Source organism: Perca fluviatilis, chromosome 1 (assembly GCF_010015445.1).
Source record: "Perca fluviatilis chromosome 1, GENO_Pfluv_1.0, whole genome shotgun sequence".
NCBI lineage: Eukaryota > Metazoa > Chordata > Actinopteri > Perciformes > Percidae > Perca > Perca fluviatilis.
Window position 1 is genome coordinate 20871576 of NC_053112.1, and position 25929 is coordinate 20897504.

The window sequence follows — 25929 nt, forward strand, 5'->3', positions numbered from 1 at the left end:
TATACTTAGGCTACAGCAGTATTTAGGATGGATTTTTCCTTTAAATGGTTGGATCAGATGCATGTTGAGTGAAGATCACTATCAGCTGGTGGTAAAGAGGGCAAATTTAGGGTTTCACCAGGGCCCATGTAGTAAGATCATGTTAACTTGCGAGCTGCACCATTTAGATGTTGGGTTTTCATGGACAAAAGAGATAAGAGGTAATGTGAAACATGCATGCTGTACAGAAAGAAAAATAACACTGTTGCAATAGCTAGTAAAGTTTATTTGTCTATTTCAGAAAAAGTATATCAATAATTACAACAAAGAACCAAATGAACCTCAAAGGGAAGTAAAATATAACAATTACAATAATAGTTAAAGTGGAAGAACTAAGAGCGACTTCCAGCAGTCGAAAACGAATGGCACTTGTGGGGCCTGTTTCACAAAGCAGGATTAATGTAGAAAGCTGGATAAGCCAGAACCACACCTGATCGGCAACACAGAACAGTTCCGTACACTACATAACTCAGTGATCCTGGTTGGTGAGACAGGTCCCAGTTATCCGGAGACAGCACAACAGCCTGGCTGAATGCAAACTGTAGCGGGGGAGGGGAGGAGGAGCAAAAAGCTTGGTCCTTTTATCCAAAGTATTAATGAGAAACAAATTTAGATTTTCCTTCAAACAATACAGCAACCACAAATTCAAAGTACAGCAGGTTTACTAAAGAAACAACAGAAAAGCCAATAACTTCTCAATTACCATGGCAAGAAAACATCAAAGCCGACACCCTACTAAAAAGAAAAGCAATTTGTTTACAACTTGTACAAATAATTTTGCCCTGCAAGGGCACGAAAAAGCAACTGGAGGTCCAAAGTTCACCACTATAATGAGGAACCTTGAAACTTGATTGAGAAGAGTAAACTTAACGGAATTTAGTATCCTCAATAGATAACGACGTCATAGATAAAGACACATTAAAACAAACCTTTAAATCAGGTCTGTGGAGCAGTCATCCTTATCGCACAAACACTAAAGAATATCCTTCTCTGTCTATTTGAAATCTTTGAGCACATTCATGTCATATCAGTAATGCAACTTAAATGTAAGAAACCTACTATATCAGCCATTAACAATAGTATTTACAATAACTAATCTGTTACTCTTTTAAACAGAGCAGAGCTTAATGTTACATAATTGGATATTATTTTGCATTATTTTTAATAGCCCATGGTAGATCAAACATATCCCTGGATCTCTGTGTTCCTGACAAGAGAGATGGTCAATACCAGAGTTGTAAGTATGTATAATCTATACATAATAGATCAATACAGAGGGCCAATAACTGGTATATAACATTTGTATCCTCAAAAGGCAAAGACAAAAGCTACCGTTACAGATAAATAGCTACAGTTGTTTTGTTTTTTAACAAAAGCAAGTGAGAAACAGTACACAACATTAACAATATTTTATGGCAAAACCACTGAGGACTCTCTCCTCGAATATCCTCTCTTTTAAGTCATTATACTGTTTTATAGGACTTTGGTCCAACAAACCCCACAAAACTGTTTTTTATAACACATTTCTTCATTGTCAAATGAGGTGTCAAAGAATGGAAAGTGCAAAATGCATTTGCACTGTAAAGTAAGAAGTAATTGGTAAGAATAGGGTACAAAAATATTCTAATTACCTGAAATAGAATAACAAGTAAGCCCTGCTACTTCAGAGTCAGATGATGTAGTTTGATGCAATTAATTTGATCTGATTATGTTGTAGTTTGGCTTGTGTGTTATGGGGCCGTAGCCCATTTATTCTTGGTAATATGCAACATTTGAGATAAAAAAAAAACAGGCAAAGAAATGGTGATGATACAATAGTTGCATGCAGAGGCACTGAGTTGAAAGAGTTTGTAGGTCTATATTCTCTGAGCATGCTTACGTTTCACTCAAAATCTGCTTTTACTACTATACAAAATTAGTACAGAGCTTCCAAAGTTGGCATTCACTATTTTCCCCTTACAGCATCACCAAATATACTGTACCAATCCATTAATTTACAGTATATACATATATGCTTCACATAATATGTAGATATGTTGTGAACATTCCATGCAGCATATAAAACCCTTTATTTGAGTAGTCAATGTGTGGAAAAAAGGGGTTTCAAAGAATAAGTTGCTGTCCTCATGTATTTATTTCTCCTTTTGGATTAACTAGCATTACATGCCCACCACAAATACAGGGGCACTGCAAAAGATGTTCCCGTTTCAAAATCCTTTTCCGCGCCTACCAAAACACTAAGTCAGTATTACCAACCATCACTGGCAAAGTAAAATATATCCACACTTCTGCAAACAGGATGCAGCTAATAAAGCACATACTCAAGTCAGCTTGATGCATGTGCCCTTCTCCTCAAATCAAGCTTTGAGTAGTCATTACCTCCAATGTGCACAAAGATCAGTCAATGCTTAAAAACTCCCCAAAATGGCCTTGTTCCTACATATGACAAAGTGATTTGCTGATTTGATAAAATTGGATCATGTTTATGTCACATGAGATGTCCAGCATTAATTTCAGGCAACATTTTAATTATTATTTTTTTGTACTGACCTCTGAGTCAACTTGAGTAAGATATATGCAGTACTAAACTTCAACAAATTACATTTTAGAATCATTAAACTGTCATGCTAAAACCGCAAGTGCAGATAACAACAGCTTAAGGTACAACGTTACTGCTAATATGCAAATGATTTCTGATGTGTAAACATTCCAAGGGTTAAGTATACTGGTATAGTACATACAATAGTTGGTGTATTGTAATATCTGTGGAGGTATAAAAAGTTTGGCAAGAGGCAGGGGGAGAAAGGTACAGTAATATCCCTGCCTTTGGAGTGCGAGTCTGGTAGAGTCAGGGAAACCTGAGGTGTAAACTCTCTATGATTGTACTGATCTTGCATCTGTTGTATAATTGGAGTTTGGGATGGAAAGGATTGGTGCAATCTGATCCGCAGGCCAGTTTGGACAGCTCAGGAAACAGTTGCTAAGTGGCTCTGTTATGAGGGTACTTAGCTGTCTTTCTGGTGTGTGTTACTCTAACATATTATATCTACTGTGCTACTTTACTTTGTGTAATTGATTTCATTTCTAATTTAATATATACAGCCATTTTACAGACTGAAAAATTCAAATATTTGTCAGGCATTCATTTGCACACATTGGCAAGACTAATAAACACCACTGGCTCTGTGGTGCTAAGGCAACTACTTCATAGTTCAACAGTTTGAAAGCAATCAGCTTGTCTGATTGAAGAAAACATAACTAAGGAAACACTAAGAATAATTTATTCATATAACAAAGAACTGCCGCTCTACAAAAATAATTAGGGATGCATTCTGTTTTGATTAGACATCACAGGTGGTTGTTATAATAGATGAGACATGTGGCTGGCTAGACACACAGGAAGAGGATTTCAGCCACAACAGGATGGCTAAGCCTACAGCTGCTTGGATGGTATCAGTGACACTGATGTAGACTTATATTGTGATTGACTGTTGTGTGTCCAAGATTATGGCAAATCATTAGATATGGCTAGAGAACTTGAATGTCTGGCCACTGGTGTTAGGAGGTTAGGCTAGACTTGTTGGGCTACTAAGACAATGGGGTTGGGAGAATAAGTCTAGCACGGGGTGGGGAATGCCATCCCAAGTTCCCTCTACTGCTCGTCAATCTCAGCAAGATCACAGTTGGAGGAGGGTGGTGTGGATGACTGAAGGTGGTTTGAATCCGGTAGTGGGCTCAGGGTAGAGCCCTGGGGGACGCCACTTGGGGCAGGGTTGGGAAGGGTCAGGGTTTCTGGAGCAGACTTTTTTCGTGGTCGGTCCTTGGGAACAGGAAGGTACTCAGGCGCATCAGTGCACATAGGGGTGGAGGGGGCGCTGGCAGGGCCAGTGAGGGAACAGGAGGACAAGGGTGTGTCGCTGATGGAGATCGACGGTGGAAAAATCCCGATCTTCTGGTTGGTGGCCTCCTGGATGGTGCGCTCAAATTCTCTCACCTCATCCATTGTCATGTCTGGATTGGAAAAAAATCAATTGAGACCAATGAGAGGAAGAATTGGGAAAGTAGTGTTGTTGTTTTTTACTCTTTGTACATAATTTTAGAGAATTTCAGAAGAAAGACTGAAACTGTAGTTTTCTATAACTTCAAGTTATCATTAGAGCCACAGGCATACCCAGAACAATATACATTAAATATAAAACAAAACTGGAAAAAATCATTGTGGTATTTTAATTACCGGAATGTTTCTAGTCTTCATTTGTGTTCCCTTATGGTTTCTAGATACCTTTGCAAACCTTTATGAATCTTGGCAGACTTAAATTATCATGTTATCTTTATATTCAACAGTGCACCTACAGTATGCATCATTTGATTCAATGTAGGACAGAATAAGGAGATGTATGTGGACAGTTATATGCAACTGTGACAACTTAATTCACAGTCACAAACGGGTCCAGTATGAGACAGACCTGGGGCGTTGGAGTGAAGAAACAATGATAAAGACACATACGCTTGCTTTGTCATGGATCTCTATGTCATCCAGTGAAGATGGGTTTGTTGTGGAATGCACTTGCTGCTCATGGCAAACTTTGATGTTGGTTTTCTCATGCATTTGGCTCTCGTAATCCCGCACGTCATCCAAAGTCATATCTGGAAGAAGGGGGAGGGGTGGAACGAGGGTCGAAAAGTTCTTTACTCCTCTATAATGGCTCTCCAGTTGACAAACAGGTGGGGAAGGAGTGGGTTAGGTGGCAAAGGTGCATTCCATGTGTGAGTAACGGATGATTTGTGGTTTTTAAAGTTAAAGCTTTAGAGGTCAAAGTGCTAGCTTCCCATGACCCAGAGAGTTTACAGGAGACAGCAAGACGAATCCGAGCATCACACCAGGAAGGAGGGAGAAAGGAAGGTCAAGGACATTTCAAGATTGAGGAAAAGCATGAACAATCCACACCCGAAGAAGATGTTGGATCATTGGTGTGAATTTCTCAAACATGAAACATGAAAGAGTTTAGTTTAAGAGTAATTTTTATCGTGCAGGTTTCATTTGAAACAAACACTGACTGTGCCTGGACATGACAGTGCAGTGTTTGTTATTAGAGGTTTAGTGATGATACCAAGAGGAGGATCCATGAGGACTGGTAGTGACAGGATTAGATGCAGGCGGAGTGATTTTAAATGCACACTGGTAAATAAACAGTAATTTATACAATTAATGTAGCTATGACAGTGTTAAGATTTCAAAGAATAGTAGTAACATAACACCTCAAGAAGGGTTGTAAATCTAAGTACATACAAATACATGGGAAATGTAAAGGTGTTATGAACTATTTATGCATTCCTTAAAGGTTCACTTGAGCAGTTATTCACAATGTACAACAATGAAAAGGGATTGATTTCATCTAGGAATATTTACATACTTATTTAAATAAAAAACTAAATGCTATTGTGTAAGCAATGCATTCATGATATCTTGGTTTGAGTAAATAGTTAATGATGGAAAGTTTGAAATGTGCTGTTAATTAGCTAAAGTGTACTGTATAGACAGCAGGACTGTACAAAAGGGCTGCTAGACCTACCAATCCACTCATCCACCCAAGCAAATGCCTGTCTATGTCCCAGCAGCAGCACATCCCGAACCACCTGTAACACAACACAATGACGGTCATAAAATAGTTACTCATGAAACATCTTTTTGATAAAGGTTCCAAATTGTAAAAAGTGAGATATATAATTTCTCTCTTGATTATAAAGCAGGCCAACGTGGTATAGAAATACTTTGAAAGAATGCTCAATCCACTGACAAATGCATTGCACACAACCCATATTCAGAAACTGTGCCTTTAAACGAGCCGCCACGACTTGTACGGTTGTGAAGTCACTACTATTACTAGTAGTAATATATATCATACTATATATAAGTGCCGCTACAGTGCCGTTACACTCATTCCCCTGCTGCAGTGACAGTGCAAAGGTGCTAAGAGACGCTGAGAGAGCAGACCAGGCTTTTTTGGGAGGAGGGGATGAAAGAGACCGGCGCTAAAACGGAGCATTTCAGACAGAGGGGGAATACAGACAGGCAGTATGAGTAAAATAATGGTTTTTTTACATTAAAGCAAGTAAACATGTTCTAGTAGAAATTAAAGATATAAGTATGAACCTGAAAATGAGCATAATCTAACCTTTAATCAATGTTATGTTTAAAAGCAAAATATTCAAGATTCAGGGTTTAGAAGTACGGTCGTGGAGACGAATGTACTTAGCGTCTTTAGGATTTTAAATTATAATTCAGCTCAGTGGAAAAAGTACTTTCACCAGCTGCCTCAGAACAACATCATATAGAATTTTTTTTTTTTTTAATAACAATGAGCAAATGGTTTGGGGGACTGGACCAAAATAAATGAACTTAGCCAAGTAAAGAAGTATAGATGTAAAGATCTATTTCTGCAACAAGGTTAACTAAAATAATGAAAAAAAAAAAGAAAAAGATCTCACATTCATCTAACGGGCGACATCTCACCTTGTGCACAAACTGCTCCACACGTGTCTGCAGACCCCACACCTCAAACTTGACAGTGACAAGTTTGTACGAGCACATGATGGGATCCTGGGTGTCCCTCCAGCCCTCCTGAAGAATCCCCCGAGATGTCTTTTCTGACTTGAAATATCTCAAGTCCTGCAATGGGATGGGGCGGGGGAAATGAACACACATGCACGTTTATTAACCCAAACCTTCAAGCATTGTTGTTTCTGCACCCCAGTGGAGAGATGTAAAAGCCTAAGAGTGCATGCATGACTGAATGCCAGAATTAAATACACATAAGAGCTGAGGCAATCTGTTATCTGAAGATCATTACCAGCTCTCACACTTCACAGGCTTTTAGACTCCAGATGAATGCTGTGTGAGCTGGCAGAGGCATACAGTATAAAGCAGCAGAATTCAGCTGCTAGTGTTTGGGCCTCAATATCAAATTTAACAGACAGAAATAATAATACCAAACATACTATTATCTTCCTTCTGAAGATCCTCATAGAGATAGAAAAACTTTCTTACCGGAAATGATTGGAGATAAAACAATTTGAAAACCATTTGAGTAAGATCAAAACATGACAGAAACTGAGATCACACCATTTCATCTAAATCACATAGTTTTACTAAAGCATTTCCAGATTCAACACTACACTTAAAGTTCTCCAGGAGAGTTAATTCCCAACAGCCATGAGCATCTGCACACTCACACCTCCACAAGCTCACCTCAGACTCTTTGTAGTAGCGCTCAGGGATCTCATCGTAGGCGATGTCGACGAAACACACCTCCCTCTCCTGCTCCTTCAGCTCGGTATCAAAGATCTGAAAGCAGAACAGATCGGTTTTCCAGCGCTCACTGCAGCCTCCGTTTGCCAGAGTAGCCTTCTGGCAAATACAAATACACTTTAGAAATGTGTCTTTTCCAGGTTAAATCATCACATATGTGGCTGGCAAACCTGCCATTCTGCTTGACTCAAAAGTTGGAAATTATTCATACTGTTACTAACGCTTGACGGTGCATCTTGTCACTCTCTGTCCCTTCGTCGCTCAGCCAAACTCTAGAAACACATGTATTTGCTTACATAACCATTAGGGGGGGCTCTGTGCCCATGTCTTATATTTGTTTCTGTGCCAAATGACACAGTGCTGATTGCAATTAATGTATAATTTGTTAAGTGTGCAACCTTCTTATTCCTTCTTAGTCTTTCTTATTCTTACTGTATTGTTATTAACCATTAGTTCTTGTGCTGTTTAATATATAGACCTTTTTACTAAAATAAAATCAGGTATGAATGTATATACTTTTACATGTATATTTATCAATTCATCAATCCATCCATAGTCATGTAGTCAATGTGTGTGTTTAAAGTAAGGTTAGAGGCCACAGTTTTCATGTAAGGCATTTATCTTTAATTTAACTACTGTAAAAGCAGGCTGCTAGAAGATTTAAATAAATGTAAAAAAAAACAGATATAAAAAGGATAGAGATACCCAATATCCTTCCGCATTATATCTTATGTTTAAGAGAAATGTTTGAGGAAAATGTTCCTCTCTACTTTTACACATTGTAGGCTGAATAGAGTCTCAATGCGTTATTACTATAGATACATAGTCTGAAGATTTTATTAAAGGAACACGCCGACTTATTGAGACTTTAGCTTATTCACCGTATCCCCCAGAGTTAGATAAGTCCAAGATAGTGTGTATTAAGAGAGGAATGGAGTCACAGGGAGGGCGTGGAAAATAGAGTAGAGGAACAGAGGGGGAAAGAAAGGAAGACAATGACAGGGAGGGAAGGTTATAAATGAGAGAGGAAACATGGGTTTGTGTAATAAGCGATGAGAAGGAAAGGGAAAAAATATCTACAATGAGCATGTATGCATTACTTTTAAAAATATAAATACCTGAGTGTACGAATGAATTGGTCCTTTCTTTATTGAAGCATTTTCAGACAAAGTAAGACTGAATTTGTAAACAAGTGTGTATTAAGGGGTAAGAAAAAAAAATGTCCAATAACTTTTCTAATGTTTTTTTAGGCACACCAATGTGATGCCATATTGTTATTAAGAAAGAGGGAGAGGATAGTAAAACATAGAGTGTTTGGCAGAGTGAGAGGGTGAAGAAAGAGATAAAGAGATAAGGAGGAAAAAGAGAATACAACAAATTGGCATCCCATGAATGATAACAGTGTTCCCCAGTAAACGTAACCTTGTTATGACCTGTAAATGTAGCATCCCTTAAGGCCATGACATGATCCAAAAAAAGACACTACTACATTTCCCTCCATACTAACCATAGCTTTGTTCCTACTTCTCCCAACATGACAGAAACACTGCTATAGTATCAATCTGGTTAATTGTAATGCTAAAATATAAATGTCCTTAGCTACACAAGTCTGTATGCCAACATTTCTTGGTACACTTCATTATAACAGCTTTCCAGTGTGAATACACAACAAAGTCAAAACACAGGCAGACAGTAGATGGCCATTTCAGTACACACAGCAGGGCATTTGTCCTAAAATGCTCAGCAGCTAGGCTCCCTGAAGGCTAATAGTAATCACAGTCTCAATAAAAACAATTGATTGTACTGCAATTCATCAGTCTCAAAATGAAAAAAGGACACTAAAAAGAATAGACCAATCTCATCCATGGCATGCATAAGAGATAATCATTAACTGAATACAAGGTTGATATTATTTTTAGAAATATCAGTTCATACAAACTTTAGGGCATTGCAAATTTGGAAATGATTTAATAAGGAATTTGCTATTGCATTTTTATTGCATTTAATAATGCAATGCATTTTCTGCTCAACAGGAGGAATGCATTAAGTTGAGGATGTTCTAATTTATTAAAATTAATTAAATGTCTAATTCATTGCAACATGTGCCTGAGGACACATGCTAAAATTTCAAGTGTTAGTGCATATGAGTGAGAGCGCACATGCACGTGTGTGTCTGACACTGGATAGTACTGTGGAATGTTGCATGTCATGTAATGTTACTGCACCCTCCATTCAAACGGTGCATGATGTCCACTCACACACCCACTCATTTCCTGTCCACACATCCATGATTTTTCTCCCTCACTTGCACCATTCCCACTTTTTCATTCCTCCATCTTTGAATCCTTTCTACTTGGTAGAACTTGGTCTGATGACATAACTACGGTGGCCGGGAAGTGCAATGCAACATTACAAAGAATGAAACACTTTTACATTTTGGAAAACAAAATAACATTTTGGAAAACAAATTTACATTTTGGAAAACAAAATAACATTTTAGAAAACAAATTTACATTTTGGAAAACAAAATAACATTTTAGAAAACAAATTTACATTTTAGAAAACAAATTTACATTTTGGAAAACAAAATAACATTTTAGAAAACAAATTTACATTTTGGAAAACAAAATAACATTTTAGAAAACAAATTTACATTTTGGAAAACAAATTTACATTTTAGAAAACAAATTTACATTTTCGAAAACAAATTAACAAGATGCAAAACACTTTTACCAGTCCCGAAACAAATTTACAAATGACAGATTCTTCACGGAAAGGGAATGTACCACATACCGGAAGTGATGAGGTTTTGTATACATGTCGCCTTGACTACGGCAGTTATGGATCGAATGCGTCAATAGAGCCGCCCATCTTGGAACAGGGGAGGCACTGCCTTATATACTGTCTATGGGCCGTCCTTAATGCATCAGCGTCAATGTAGGCAAAGGTCTAACGGAAATAAAATCACTATAAATCGTCAAAATCTCATGCGATGTTCTAGTTTTTTAAACAAAAAGACAAAGAGACTAATTAATGTGTTAATACAAAGAATATTTATTATAATCAGTTCACAGATATGAGTACAAACGGAAACTTCACCCTTCTGAACTAAGAGGTTCTGCTTCAAAGTGAAGTTTAAACAGACTGAAATGTCCAGGCTCACTCCCCCACTAATGATTCATTTATTTCTGCATGTATTTATTTATTTAACGAGACTTTTAAGTCGGTGTTTCGCGAATCCACAGTCCGAGTCCCGCCAGACTCCCTTTAGGAAACCTGTGATTTAAACTTCAGCAGGCTGTGACAGTCCCGCTCCGTTCAGTCCTGGATCTGATTCTCCCGGGCTTCCCTTCCCTCCAGCGGGCCCAGCAATACGCCCCGGGTCTCCAGCTGCGTGGTGTCGGTTTTGGCTCCCAGGAATGGGCAGTGAGCTCCAGGTCCTGCAGCTGCAGACGGACTCAGCTGCCCCCTGCTGTAGCTTCTATCCGGCCGCGGCTGTCGACACGTTCCTGTGTTTCCGTCAGGTCCGCGTCATATAAAAACTCCAAACACCGACCACACGTAAAGTCACCATAAACTTCATTCACGCCATATACTCCTCACAACAACACAAATTGACTGCGCTCACCAACAACACCTCATCACTTCCGGTATGTGGTACATTCCCTTTCCGTGAAGAATCTGTCATTTGTAAATTTGTTTCGGGACTGGTAAAAGTGTTTTGCATCTTGTTAATTTGTTTTCTAAAATGTAAATTTGTTTTCGAAAATGTAAATTTGTTTTCTAAAATGTTATTTTGTTTTCCAAAATGTAAATTTGTTTTCTAAAATGTAAATTTGTTTCGAAAATGTTATTTTGTTTTCCAAAAATGTAAATTTGTTTTCTAAAATGTAAATTTGTTTTCGAAAATGTTATTTTGTTTTCCAAAATGTAAATTTGTTTTCTAAAATGTTATTTTGTTTTCCAAAATGTAAATTTGTTTTCTAAAATGTTATTTTGTTTTCCAAAATGTAAATTTGTTTTCCAAAATGTAAATTTGTTTTCTAAAATGTAAATTTGTTTTCTAAAATGTTATTTTGTTTTCCAAAATGTAAATTTGTTTTCTAAAATGTTATTTTGTTTTCCAAAATGTAAATTTGTTTTCCAAAATGTAAATTTGTTTTCTAAAATGTAAATTTGTTTTCTAAAATGTTATTTTGTTTTCCAAAATGTAAATTTGTTTTCTAAAATGTTATTTTGTTTTCCAAAATGTAAATTTGTTTTCCAAAATGTTATTTTGTTTTCCAAAATGTATATAGAATGTTGATTGTACTTCAATATGTAATCTCATTTCACTCCCGGTGTCTTGAGTCCTTGCTTTTCCAGTTCCAGCAACTGGAACAGCAAGGACTCAAGACACCCCGAGTGGACAGACAGATGTTATGCCATCAGAATCCATACATGGGAAAACATGACACTTGTACAGAGAGAATGTTATATAAAAACACAGCTGCATTCATATTCTTTCACAGCATCCTATATAGCAAATACACCTCCCATACTTGTGAACTACTTATACAATGTCATAAAACATGCAAAGCTTCTTGTTTGTTTGCTCTAAAGATGTGGGACAAAGTAGTGCATCTGTATCATTGCATTATTAGTGTGTGTAGACGATGAAATATATGCACCACTCTTATACATGTTTATGCAACAGAACTGTGATTTGTCTCAGTTTTTATTCATTTGGTGCATTTGCTGTAGGCAATTTCTGTTAGATTTAATAAAAGAGCCTTTGATATGTCGCCTTGTCGTGTCAAACCAAACAAGCATCAATCTAAAACATCACTATGTTTAATGCACACTGACAGTCTGTTCATTTCTGTCTTCCTCTGCACTTTATGAGTCCATGTATCCTCCCTTATACAACAACAAAACCACTGGCATTTGAAGAAAACTATAAGCACACAGTAGCATTAACTTGCTGGCCGCCCACCATGATATACTTCAAGCAGTTTGTCCTTTGCACACTACCCTACCATTCTTCTTCCTCACTGTCCAGGTAGTGGCACCCTTTCATTTGATGACTAATGCTCCTATAAACTGGAGAGTGGAGTAAAATATAGAGGGAAAGAAAGTGAGGAGGCTAACAGCCTAAATGAAATTAGCTATCCAACAAGTGAAGCAGTTTTTGGCAGACTCTCAAGGCACATAGTATATTTGGCATTATGATACAACAGGATTGCAAATGAGGGGCTGTGAGATGCCAAATCTGCCCGGATGGTTTTAGTCATGTAGCCTTTGCAGAGGTCTTGTTTTCTACAATATGCTATGAGATATTTTGGGTTTTAAATTGGCCTATTTTGCTGTACAGATTTCTGTATAAGAGGGGACCAAAGACAAGCAGCAGATGTATATTAAGCTGAGAGATTTTTATAGGAGTTAAAACAGGACCGATTTATTGACTGGGCCTACGGGCAGATATAAGCTTAGTGCAGGCATATCAGTATCTATTTGTCGATCCATCCCTCCTTCTGGATGGACAGACATGCACTTGTACGTACAGAGTACTCATACCAGACTCCTGTCAGAGTTCACCATTGAGAAATAGAGCTGGGCAATGTATTGATATTATATCGATATCGTGATAAGAGACTAGATATCGTCTTAGATTGTGGATATCATAATATGGCATAAGTGTTGTCTTTTCCTGGTTTTAAAGGTTGCATAACAGTAAAGTGATGTCATTTTCTGAACTTACCAGACTGTTGTAACTGTTCTATTATTTGCCTTTACTCACTTTGTCATTATATCCACATTACTGATGATTATTTATCAAAGATCTCATTGTATAAATATTTTGTGAAAGCAACAATAGTCAACACTACAATATCGTTGCAGTAACGATAGAGGTATTTGGTAAAAAATATCGTGATATTTGATTTTCTCCATATCGCCCAGCCCTATTGAGAAATGTGCCGAAATCCCCCAAACCACTACACTCAAAGCTCTTATCACACATACACATCCTCTCAAACCACTACGAAAAGCTCTTATTACACACACACACACACACACACACACACACACACACACACACACACACACACACACACACACACACACACACACACACACACACACACACACACACACACACACACAGTATACTCACATTGTCATTGCATCCTTTGTTGTCCTCGTATTTTGTCTCTATGTGGATGGAGAACTTGGGCAGGAATGAGCACTGTGGATAAAGAAAGACAAAGATGTGACACCGCTTGTAATAACATAAATAAATTAAAAGCAACTGTGCTCAAAAGTAGCCCTGCACATCAAAGTTGTCATCGTTGTTCCATTGCCTTTTAGCATTTAAAGCATTTCAAGAGTAAATATAGAAGTGGTGAACAGTTTATCCTGTAGAAAGTTAACAGTCCTTACTTCTGGAGAAAATACACATTACAGTTACTTGGTTTGGGTGTATGTCTCAACTCTAGTTTACTGTATGACAAATAGCTGTCAAAAAGAGGCCACTTAGTAATACACTTTGTTGTAACTTCTTTCAATGGTAGCTAAGTACTTTACTGTACTTTATTAACACAGACTGTCAAAGCTCCTGTTAGATTTCTGTCTCTCTTTCTCTCCCTCATGTTCCTTCTCATTGTGTAATGCAAAACAAAAGTCCAGTCTGTGATTATATAGTATGTCAATTTCTATCTCTTTGTCAACATTGACAAAAGCCAAGACAAGACAATCTGACTTTTGAGTCTTTTGCCTAAAAACAAATTTTGGCATGGCTAAACCAACTCATACGGAAACACAAAACGCCCCCACACATATACTGAGGCAATATCAAGCATTCTGTCGCTGCAACATTGTTGTCTTTCCCCTCTTGCCCCCACACCCTAAAGTGGCGTGACTCATCTGTTGACATATTTCTCCCTGTGCACAACAGAAGCCCTATAGCTACGCTGTGGTTAATCACAGGTCACTTAGGCAGTTCTGTGTGTGTGTGTGTGTGTGTGTGTGTGTGTGTGTGTGTGTGTGTGTGTGTGTGTGTGTGTGTGTGTGTGTGTGTGTGAGTGTGTGTGTGTGTGTGTGTGTGTGTGTGTGTGTGTGTGTGTGTGTGTGTGTGTGTGTGTGAATGTCAAAGGGTGCACTTGCAGTGAAAAACCCACAGAATGACAGCACTGTTAGCATATAGAACATAGTGGAGAATTTAGCAGCTCAAGTACCAGATATTTTTCACAAGAGTTGTTAGGAGACCAAAACAGAGCGATAAAGTAATATGAATATATAACTTTTTAGGAACGTTTTGGTAACATTTAGCGGGTCGGCAGAAAAAAAAATCCAAATGAATGTCAATATTGCTCTGTTTCTTCTGGATGTGTAATAGTTAATGGTTTACTAGCACGTTCGCCATAACAACTTTAAAAAGGTGATAACTGTCAATGCCCAGATTAAGTGGGCATAAATAAATCAAGTCATTCCAATTAAACACTCATAAAATATTTTTCCTTGCCACCATATCCAACTAGATTTAGCACTAGTTTTAATCCTTACATTTTATTTGAATGTCTGATTTTTAGTAAATATAGTGCCCTGAAAATGGTTGACAAATGGAACAAAAAAATAGTGTCCTAGTGGCCTGTGATTTATGTGCATTAATAATTGTGAGGGGTCAAGATTCTTGTTTTTCTTCATTTTGGAGACACCAGTGATGATCAGCACTTTCCACACTCAATGTGGCCACTGGTGCACCAAAATGGACTCATAAAGACATGCAGTGTTACATAGAGGATACTTACTGTATATTCTACAGACCGTGGCGTGGGGTGACACAAGCAGAGACAGAACACAGGAGAAACACAGTTAGTTATGCAGATTCTTCCAATTTTCCACAGCATGAAAGGAAATAGCCACAATGTACAAAAATGTGTGAGACATACAGAAAGTGCATAGTGGCTGTCAAATCCAGTATCTGATATCTCACATCATCCCTGCCTTAGTCACTTTATCCTCTACTTACTTTAATTTGCTCTTATCAAAAAGAAATTCCCTTTTATCTATACTCCTCAGCTTGTAACACTTTTCCCCTTAGATCAGGATCATTAAAGCATCACAGAAATGGGCACCGCGGCTCTGATCGTTGCACTCCTGACTACTGGTTGCTTGTAATGTCGGCGATTTAGGAAGCAAGGCTTATTCCACTTCTGCGCTCGTTGAACATCAGCGTGGATCAAAGCATTTGCTTCACGGCAAAACTGGAAACTTATATACACGTCAGCTTTAACATGTTTTGCATGTCAATAACATGTTTGTGCTTTCTCATACCATGTCTTTCTGGCAAACTGACACAGTGTAACAGAAAGCTGCGATGGTGCAACTGACAGTGGGATCAGTGTGTGTCAGCATTAAGGGCCCTTGTGAAGCTACAGTGTGTGTGTTTTTTCTGTCTAGAGCTACTGTCCCATGTCAATACTATCACCTTTTAGAGTTGAAGGTTACACTTTATTGATCCATGTTGCAAAATCCTCCTTTTGTCTTCAGAGATTTAATTTACGTTTTGCATAGAATGCTATAACACCGCTTATTTCCAATGTTTCTGCATGCGGCTCAGGATCCATCCGATAAAACCCTCACATGACCTTCAGAAATTACATATGAAGTAGCTGAAAAGTGAGCGTCTGAACAACCTGAATTATACAGCACGTCTGAAGTTGCACAGGGACTTTGGTAGAAAAGCTTTTTCCTTCCTTTTAAAAATGTATTAAAAAATGCAGTGGAGATTAGCAATCTTTGACTTGTGTGACTTGTTTGAGTGCTAGAATTTACTCTTTTATTTTCACACACAACTCCAACTCCTAAAAACATCCAGTCTGTACCAAATGGTGAGTGCTGAGTAAACTGTTGAGAAGCTGACCTTTTAAAGAAGCTTCATGTGACTACAGTACAAAACTATTCCAGCCTGAGCTGTAGCCTCTATTTCAACACATGACAAGTATTATAGAGAAGTAGAGAAGCAGCATGGTGGCTCAGTGGTTAGCACTTCTGCCTCACAGCAAGACGTTCTGGGTTTGAACCCAGGTCGTCCCAGGCCTTCCTGTGTGGAGTTTGCATGTTCTACCCGTGCTCATGTGGGTTTCCTCCAGGTGCTCCGGTTTCTTCCCACCATAAAGACATGCATGCAACTAGGACTACAGTTGAAAATTAGCTGACTGGCAACACTGGCACATTTACAGAAATGTTGATTAATGTGCATTATCCTAATCAAAATAAATAAATCTTGAACAGTAGGGCTCTCCTATTGTTACTGCAGCTTACTGAATTTGATATGATGTGAGTTTTGAATGTGTAAGGTATGTGGTATAAAAAAAGTGGCATAAAAAAAGCTACTAAAGATTGATTAGCTGGCAGTCCAACAAACACATTTACTCTGTATGCTCACCTGTTATGGTGTAAGGGTAGTAGTTCCATGCTTTCTCTGTCACGTAGAAGATTTTTGGAACCACTGCTCGAGCCCAGGTGGGTAATTTACTGCAGAGAGACATTGAGAGAGACAGAGAGGAGAGAGACTGTGAGCATGTAGCAGTGAAGCAGGAATGGGTGATGGGAAGATTGCTTCCATTATCGCAGTAATCATAAAAAAAAACTTGTTCCACTTGTGAAAGGAGAATCTGTGTACATTGAAACTGAGGGATGCTGTGAAAAGAATGCTTCCAAAAGCTTTAATTCAGGGGAGATGCTACGGGACACCAAACACATGTTTCTCTGCACACCAGGTTATCTCAATGGTACCTAAAGATTTTCAACTAAAGATAGGGCGGTGTTGTGCTGGACTTTTTCTTGGCTGGGCACAGTAACTTCCTGGAGTCTACTGGATAAGACTTCAGGCTAACAAGATATAATGTGTTGGTTAGTGAGCCCTAGAGGTGCTGGTAGGTACATTCAGTTATCTTTGGAAAGAACCAGGCTAGCTGTTTCCCCTTGTTTTTAGTCTTTATGCTAAACTAGCTGAAGCTTCACATTTATCATACAGAGCATATAGAGAGTATCAATCTTCTTAAACTCTCAGCATGAAAGCAAATAAGCTTATTTCCCAAAATGTGAAACTAACCTTTCTCCCTCTTCTATTAGTTCTCGAGCCTCTTTTGGCACCCTGAACCTTTCTGTATCATCTACCATGTGTTCACAGAATTACAGTATGCTGCCAATATGTGCACTTTGTGTGTAATGCTTGACATTCTCTGATCTCTGGTAAGACTGCAATTGAGGCTGCATTGAGAACTTATTTATGAGCAGGCTTTCATGCAGCCTGCCTTCATCTCCGCTTCCTTTGATTGACATGGAAAACAAGTTCTTAAGGAGAACAAAAATGGCGCCAACTGGATCGTGACGGCTGTGAATAAAAACAGCCATCGACGATCACAATGTGTGAAAGTTGGCAATCTCTTTCTCTCTCTCTCTGACTGACAGTCCTCCCACACCTCCATCTGTTGATTTCTCCCATTCCCTCCTTGTTCTTTTAAAGATCTTTGCCAATGGCTGCTGTGACGGGGGCCTACTTTGCCAAGCATGTAGGCGTGGTGGGTAGCTGCTCTGTGTTTTCGGGCCAAAGCAGGCGTTTGTATTCAAAAGAAAATACATAAAATACACCCTAATTCAGTTGAACACATCCCCGGAAAGGCAACACTTTATTTAATCATAAAATCAACTATCTGCTCTCCGCTGTTAATGAAAGTTATTGACAGAACAAGCGTGGAATCGATGTGCAGATCGAATGGGATAAGACCAAATAGTGAAGTACAGCGCAAGCAGATTGTGAGAGCTAATGGGATGGTTGCAGTGTGACAGAACGAGTCCAGATTGACTTCTCTGCTGGTGAATCAGTGCTAATAGTTTTTTGGCAGAGCCAGATGGATGGGCAGTTGAATGTGGCAGAACAGTGGTTAGTTATTGAAAATCACATTAATTAAATAAAACATACATTATCTTTTTACATTTTACATAAGTTGATGTAATGTCACAGATATTAGTTCATTATTATTTAATTCACTGGAATTCATCTCATGGTTTGGTTATTTTCTGATCTTACAATGCAGGTGTTTCCTTTTCTCTGTTCTTTGGTACATGTGTTTTTCTTTCTTTTTTCATTCAGGAGTGAGTATTTTTGTTGTTGTATGGGACTCATCAGCTTTGTGTTTAGTTTGCTTCCCTGACAGAATGTAAAAAACTTCTCTAGAACAAATCCCCTTTTCATGACAAGACTGATGCGTTACTTTGAATAGGTCTGTGAGAGAGATACACAGCTTTCCACTTAAGTCTCATCTCGTGTTCACCCTGAGAAATGAACATTTTACTTTAACAAAATGTCAGCTACTCTGGAAAGGTCAGTGTTTTGTCTTTTTCCATCCAAGCTGAAGATGTAAATGGACATGCATGCTGAGAGTTTGGATTCTTCCTTTTAAAATCTCTGTTGAAATTCCCTCAATGAGTAAAGTAAGCTGTTGAAATTGCATAAAGAAACAAAAAACTAAAACAAAGAAATGTCATTGTGAAATAAAAGAACTGGCCTGAAGCACTTAAAAACACAACAGAAACTTAGATTGCATTCTGGGTTAAAGTATTTTGTTTTTCTCTGCATAGTGAACTCCGCTCTCCGGCTTAAAAGGCCCTGTGTTTCATGTTGACACCACATTGTGCTACTTCATTTTAAGATTATTTTCTATTTGATATTGAAGTGTTTCGACATGGCCGGCAAAGTGGCACTATATCCATGGTATTGGAAGGGGGATTTATTTCTTGCATATTTTGTTTTGTTGTGCATAATCAACCCCTCCTTTCTTCACAAATCGCACCCTGATAAAACCTAACGTCATACTCCATTGTGTTTTGTCTGATTGCTGGTTACGCGATTGGCCACCGCAGTATGACGTTGGGTTGCGTTTATATTATTATACAATATTATATATTGATTCTGTTTCAACTTTTTGCCGCAGGGCTGCTGTGGGTTTTTTTCCGCATTCCCTGCGGTCCCAATCGCTGCAGCCTAAACGCACTACCCATATTCAAATGAATGGGAGGAAACATAGAGGGTGCAATGGCTTTAGCATGTCTAGCAACTTCTATTCCTTTGCTATGCAAACCATGACTTATTTACTGTACAAAAAAAGCCTTGAGCAACTTTTTTTGTGAATTGTGGAACTGGTTAATAAAGTGTTCCATTTTTATTCTTAATTCTTTTATTAAATACATTGTAAATTGCATGCCTGAATGGAAGCCCAACTTATCTCTGATTGCTCTCTCTGCATTCTTCATCTCCTCTCCTCTGAAGAGCAGAGCTGTGCTGACTCAGCATAATTAGTTCCCTGGCATCGTGAACGCTGACCTAAAAATGACCTACAGCATCTCTGCCCCCTCTCTATTCTCCCTCTCTTGTCCTTATTTTTTTATCTTTTTCCCTTACTGTCATTTTCTTTTCTTTCTTCTTTTTTTTCATTCTCCATCCTATTCTGTCATATCTCTTGGATTCATGTTTGCCTAACTAAACTGTGTGTGTGTGTGTGTGTGTGTGTGTGTGTGTGTGTGTGTGTGTGTGTGTGTGTGTGTGTGTGTGTGTGTGTGTGTGTGTGTGTGTGTGTGTGTATGGGGTGATATATAACTGATGGATAAGTAACAAAGTGTGTTTGCAAAGCTTACCAGCCATATCAAAGGGCTCAATGTTATCTTGGCCAGTTGAGATATACACACTTTACTTTGTACTGCAGGTATTTCCAGCTTGAGGAAATTATTGCATTTGAGCTGATTTGTTCATTGAGTGAGAAAGTTCAGAAACAAGAGATCTAGTCCTAGGTGGCGAGCAACACTTTAGGACCATGAGCCTAACAGGAAAGCCAATTCAATCATTTAAAAATACCAATTGTAAACCTCATTGTTGTAGTGTTTCACTTCTGCATTCCTCAGAGATACTCTGTGGTTTCATGATGCCTTTAATCTTAAATTAACTATTGACAAAATTTGAGTTTCTGCAGGTTATGCTCTTTTCTTTAACTGTTCAACCATGGTGGCTTTTGTTTTTCTGTCCACCTCCTTTTATTTTATTTTGTGGACCAAGAAAGACATCATATTTCATGAACTGGCTACAGACTTAACCAAACATGTGTTAAACGAGTACTTCACACATAAATGAATTACATGTTCCACAATAAACCATTCCACTGACCTGTTGAGGTAGACTCGTTTCTCTGTGAACTGTCCTTGGCCATGTGCCGGGTCTTCATACGGTTCGTTCTGGACGACCTCCACTCCTTCCCCTCTATCACTCTGCTCGTGGCTGTGTTTACTGATCATGTACAGCTGCCCAACCCGGTACTGGAAGATAAAGACAGACAGGATAAGTTTACATACTATTGTCTGACAGCAACCACTTTAAGAAACTTAAAGCGTACCCTTGAAACATTAATACATAGTGTAACAGGTATTAAGTTTCCACAGCCTGCAACAAATCTCAAGAGGTGTCATGAAACTATGGGAAGTCATCTAAATAAAGGTAGCATTGGAATACACATTTTGCACCATAGCAAACCAATTTTATATTTGAACTAAACTATGCACGTGAAATTTGGAGAAAAAAAACGAAACTAAAATACAAGAATCACGCATGTGGTTTATGGAGTGCAACAAGCCATTCGTTTACAGAAGGTACGTTTTTAACTTCCGAATAGGGCCTGAAGTAAGTCTATACGCAGTTTCAGCTGAAACAAAAAATAGCACCCTGTCTAATTATCATCAAACACATCCCAGCTGGGTCTTCTCATTTTTAATCAGACTAATACTCGCTAATTTGTCATTAAGCAAAATGATGACAGGAACAGGAGGCCAGGAGAGGAATAACAATACTATAACACTGCTAATGATAAAGGACTCATAATCAGAAAATATTAAAGTGCCACTGTTGTGTATGTGTATGTTTGTGTGTGGACTCAGTGTGGAATAAGATTTAAAAGCTAATGCGATGCACTGACACAAATTGTTGCATGTTTTTGTTTCCCACTGTAAAAGCAAAAGTGTATTTCTAACAAATAATGATAAATACTAAATCATCTGAAGCAATGCATCAGGATCAATAAAAATCATTGAGATACCTTCACTATTTAAGAATATAAAGGGTGTCGTTTTTAATCACAAATATAAGATAAAGGGTTCAATATTAGCTTGAAATTTTAAACAACTAACTTTAACTGGGTTTATTGCTTTATTTCTTCCCAGAAGGCTGACGGAAAAGTGGTAATCTGTACTCCTTAACAAGGTAAAGCGCAGATATTTGGATGAGTATGACCATGGATTTCTTGTCTGCTTGGGCCTAAGTCAACACACATTCTTTCTTCATTGCCTGATTTTATGCAGACTTAGCTGAAATAAAGTCAGAAAACAAAGTAAACTCATGTCAGCTTCTGCAGCAATAATGCTTCTTCCATGAAAGACCAGACTTTCAAAGAGAGAGAATAGGAGCTGTCTGAGCTTGAGACACTGAGGAATTATAATGAGGAGGAGGGGTTAACATTAAATCAAAGACAGAAAAGAGACACAGGACATTTTTTACTGTACGAAGATGAGAAAAATGAGGGGTAAACGGCAAAAAAAGATGGTTTGATGATGGCTGGTGATGCTTATAATCTTTTTATCTGTTACAGGCTGTGAACAAGTGTAGCTGCACTGGGTTTCTCCACCACATGTTTCAATTTAAAAAGAAATCTCAGAAGTGAGTATAGGGCACTGGTAATGAAGGAGAGCTAAATCACCCCTATTCCCCTGGATTCCACATTTCCTTTTCCCCTAACCTTTACCTGTCACGGCTGTTGGCTGAGCTGTGAAATGCTGTCAGGGGAAAATGTAAGGTGTTCATCCAAGATAGCTCTCAACATTGTGTCAGCACCTAGCTGCTGGTGCAAATCTTTGATGGATGCACATATTTTACGGATACTTTCTAAAAATAAATGAAACTATTATGTAAAGTCCTGCAAGTCATTAGACCAGTCCTAGTGGAGGGATGTAAAACCAAGCAGCTATATAACATATGCTATTATGGGGGAGTTGCATAATTAGGGCATCTGTGGCTAACACTTGCATGCCAACATTTGATGCTTCATGAAATTCAATAGAATAAACAAATAAAAACAGGTACAAAAAAAATGCTTATTTACAGTTGAAGCTGAAGCTTTTTTATTAGCTGAATAAAAAAAAAAAAAAAGACAATGTCCAGGTGCATTAACAAAGCAATGGGGCAAAATCTATCTAATACAGTAGATGACTACTAGTATGCCATAATTATCTCAGAGTGGATGCACACGCTAACACTACTAGACATACATTCTTCAGCAATACACCACCAAACTTGAACATTATGCACACAATCTAATCATCAAGGGTCACAAACACAGCTGCAGCACCTTGGCTCTGTGTCCTCTGTGGTACTGTAGACGAGTTTCACTGTGAAACTCTGAAAGGGCAGCAATACAATGAATGACTCACTTCCTCTGTGTCCTCTGTGCCAAGGCCAACACTTTCTAAACAACTGTATTACGTGTAAGATTGAGGTTTCAAAAAAGGACACGCATACACACACACACAGACACACACACACAGACACACAGACACAGACACACACACACAATACCAGGCCTAGAGAAGGTTGCTTGAGCACAAAAGTCCCCAAATAGAAAGCCTTGACATACCTCTTAGATTTAACTGACCTCAACTGCTACGTTTACACGTGGCCGGCTATTTTCATAAACGGACATTTCAACCTCTCAGTTTTCAGAAAAGTGTTCGTTTATATGTACCCGTGTATATATGCCGTCAAGAGCATGCAAGACCTGTAGGTGGCAGTGTATCGAGAAGCTCAAGCCCACGTTAGCCAATCAGAATCCCGACAATAGCAACAACAGCAACCAATCACGTCCTCTTTCTCTCTCTCAGCTGCCTAAACCTCCGTTTGTCTCAGTTTACATGCAAACGTGAAAATACCCAAATGTGTATCATCATTCACTAAAGCCATAATCCATTATTTTGGGAAATATGCTTTCTGTTAGAAAGTTAGATGAGGACATTAATACCACTTTCCTGTTTCCACTGCGAAGTGGGGAACTTGAAGGCGATTAGCATAAAAACTAAAAGCGGGGGGAAACCGCTAGCCCGGCTCTTGCCGAGTTCAAAGATACACCTACCAGCACTTAAAAACCTCAGCCATTAGGATAACATGTTATATCTTGTTTACCGTAATGCAAAAATAACATGGTGTAATTATTTGTTGGTGAACAACAGTTAACCACAGTAACCGCAGGATGAATAAACTGTTGTTCCTCAAGAAATAGTTACAGCATGTACAGTATCCCTCCCCTAAAATCACAAATTGTCATGTTACATTTTGTACATTTACATCACATTTTAATTAGTGAGCTTCAGATGTGCTAGTGAGCTTCTTTTTTTCTTTTTTACTTTGTACAGAACCAGGCAAGCGTAGGGTGACTAGACGTCCTGGTTTGACCGGGACAGTCCCGATTTTGAAATTAATGCTCCGAATCCCGTCAAAAGCCTGTCGGGACGCTAAAATGTCCGGTTTACACCAGGAGCGGCGTGAGCCGATTTTGCCGGGGCTTCAGCCCCGAATGTTTTGAGTGTAGCCCCGAATGTAACTTTGTCCAGTTTATTCTTCCGAGGCGAATACAACGGGCAGCTACGTGCGGGGTCCGACCATGCTGTATTTGTTGCAATCACCTAGGAACCATCTCTACGTGACGAAAGCTGTGAAAGGTGAAGTTTTCGGAGGAATCATAGCCAAATCAGTGTGATACATTGATGCCATCAACAAAAAGTTTAGGACTGCAATACTAATGATTTAGTTTGAAGTTCCCGACGTTTCCAGTCTATGGTTCAGACTCAAACATACAATGGAGCTCTGAAGCAGACCTGCGGGTCTTTTTGTGTCCACTCGCTCTGTAAAATGCAGGGCAGCTTCAGGTTATAATGGATGCGCTTTCTGCAGTAGTTTCAGGTTTCCACCTCCGATGTAGAGCAGTGTACAGCCACTTCCCTAGCTAAACTCTTTGGACCAATCCCAAAGTCCGGACTCACAGACTCACGGACTTTGGTGCGCATTCGCGCGAAATTCGTAAGGGCTTAGGGTTGTCCCAATGTGGAATTTCAAAGGGAGTGAGGGTTTGAGTACACACTTACCAAGCCCTTTCTGTGAGTCTGCATCGATGCAGACTTCACCAAAGGGAATTACCCACAGTTCAAAGCATTGTGACGTTCACCGCGGAGACGATAGGGAAATCCGGAAATTCCGAAGGTAAACAACAGCATGACACACGACCACGGAACGGACCAACCTGTTGTCCAGCTTGTAAAACAAGAGTTTGGAATCAGGTAGCCGTCTCCTGGGCCTTGGCCGTGTGGAAAGCAACAAACTTAAAATGAAAATTCCCAAACCGGCAAGTGTCAGCAACATCTTTGTTATTAAACGTCGCCAAGGTAACATGTGATCTCGTGAAGTGCTGTCCCGATCCCATTTCTACCTATCTGAGCCCATGTGGCCTCACACACTCACTCACTTAGTACCTGAAATCAATTACGTCTGAGTCCTTAGTCCTTAGTCCTCAGGGCTCACTTTGGGATTGGGCCTTTGTCTCATTCAGAGACGCAAACGGGGCTCTGTGTCTGTCAGAAGGTCTGAGATTTACCTTATCAGCAGAGCTATCACGTAATGCAAAGCAGAGTACGGTGCAGGTAGCCTATAGATTATTTTCTGAAATATAGTGACTTTATTCTTGTAATAGCCTATTATAACTTTATTTTTCTCAAACTCCTTCAAATCACAGAGAACACAGATATACTGTATTTTGAATGTGCACAAAGTTTTGGACATTGCTCAAACACATCTGAAATATTACAGTCCAGGGGTTTATTAATACATTAACAACAAAAGACGCCAAACAGGAGGGAAGAGTAAATGATGCCTAGGCTACATGTGTGCTGACTCAGATATAATTAGAAAAGTCGATCCAAAGGAGAATAAATTGTTGAAAGCAATACAAAATGCCTGAGAGCCTTACCTCAATGTTTTCCATTATGTTTTTATGTTTTGTTTTTTTTTATGTTTGGATTGTAATCTATGTTTCTCTTCACACACAAGATATTTCCAGCATACATTGATTCAGAAAAAAGGTAGAAATAGGTGCATACAAATTCACCAGAATACAGGAAATGAAGTGTTAAATGCTCAAAACTTTCAATAAATAATTTTAGTTCTTTTGGAATAAATAACACTTCAAAAAATCTTTTTTAGAAAAAATCTCAACATAAATCTCAAAATGAACTGAAAAAGGCTGTTGCTGCAATTTGGTTAATTTTAACGGAAAAAAACACTTATTAGATGAGGAGCCTACAATCAAAATAATGAAGTTACTGTCTAGCGGTTTCCTCTTTTTGCTAAGCTAGGCTAATTGCCCACCAGCTTTGGTTCTAACCTAACCTTACTTAACACATAGACATGAGACTGTTATCAATCCTCTAATCTAACTCTTTGGAAAGAAAGTGAATAA

The 25929-nt window shown here is 38.6% G+C and overlaps 1 protein-coding gene across 2 annotated transcripts in view; it reads right to left on the reverse strand.

The window, feature by feature from the left end:
- Positions 1-244: 244 nt before the first annotated feature.
- The window catches only part of LOC120557739 (cytoplasmic phosphatidylinositol transfer protein 1-like), a 96288-nt gene continuing 70603 nt past the window's right edge, over positions 245-25929 (reverse strand). The window contains exons 2-10 of one of the 2 annotated variants that reach the window (XM_039798336.1): positions 20550-20698; positions 16776-16864; positions 15136-15143; positions 13503-13574; positions 7289-7384; positions 6554-6709; positions 5613-5676; positions 4547-4686; positions 3911-4050 (exon numbers count right to left, since the gene is read on the reverse strand). In XM_039798336.1, coding sequence (XP_039654270.1) covers positions 4045-4050; positions 4547-4686; positions 5613-5676; positions 6554-6709; positions 7289-7384; positions 13503-13574; positions 15136-15143; positions 16776-16864; positions 20550-20698 — 780 coding nt within the window. In that variant the 3' untranslated portion in view covers positions 3911-4044. Of the gene's footprint in view, positions 4051-4546; positions 4687-5612; positions 5677-6553; positions 6710-7288; positions 7385-13502; positions 13575-15135; positions 15144-16775; positions 16865-20549; positions 20699-25929 lie in introns of both variants that reach the window. The other variant, XM_039798328.1, reaches the window with a different exon arrangement.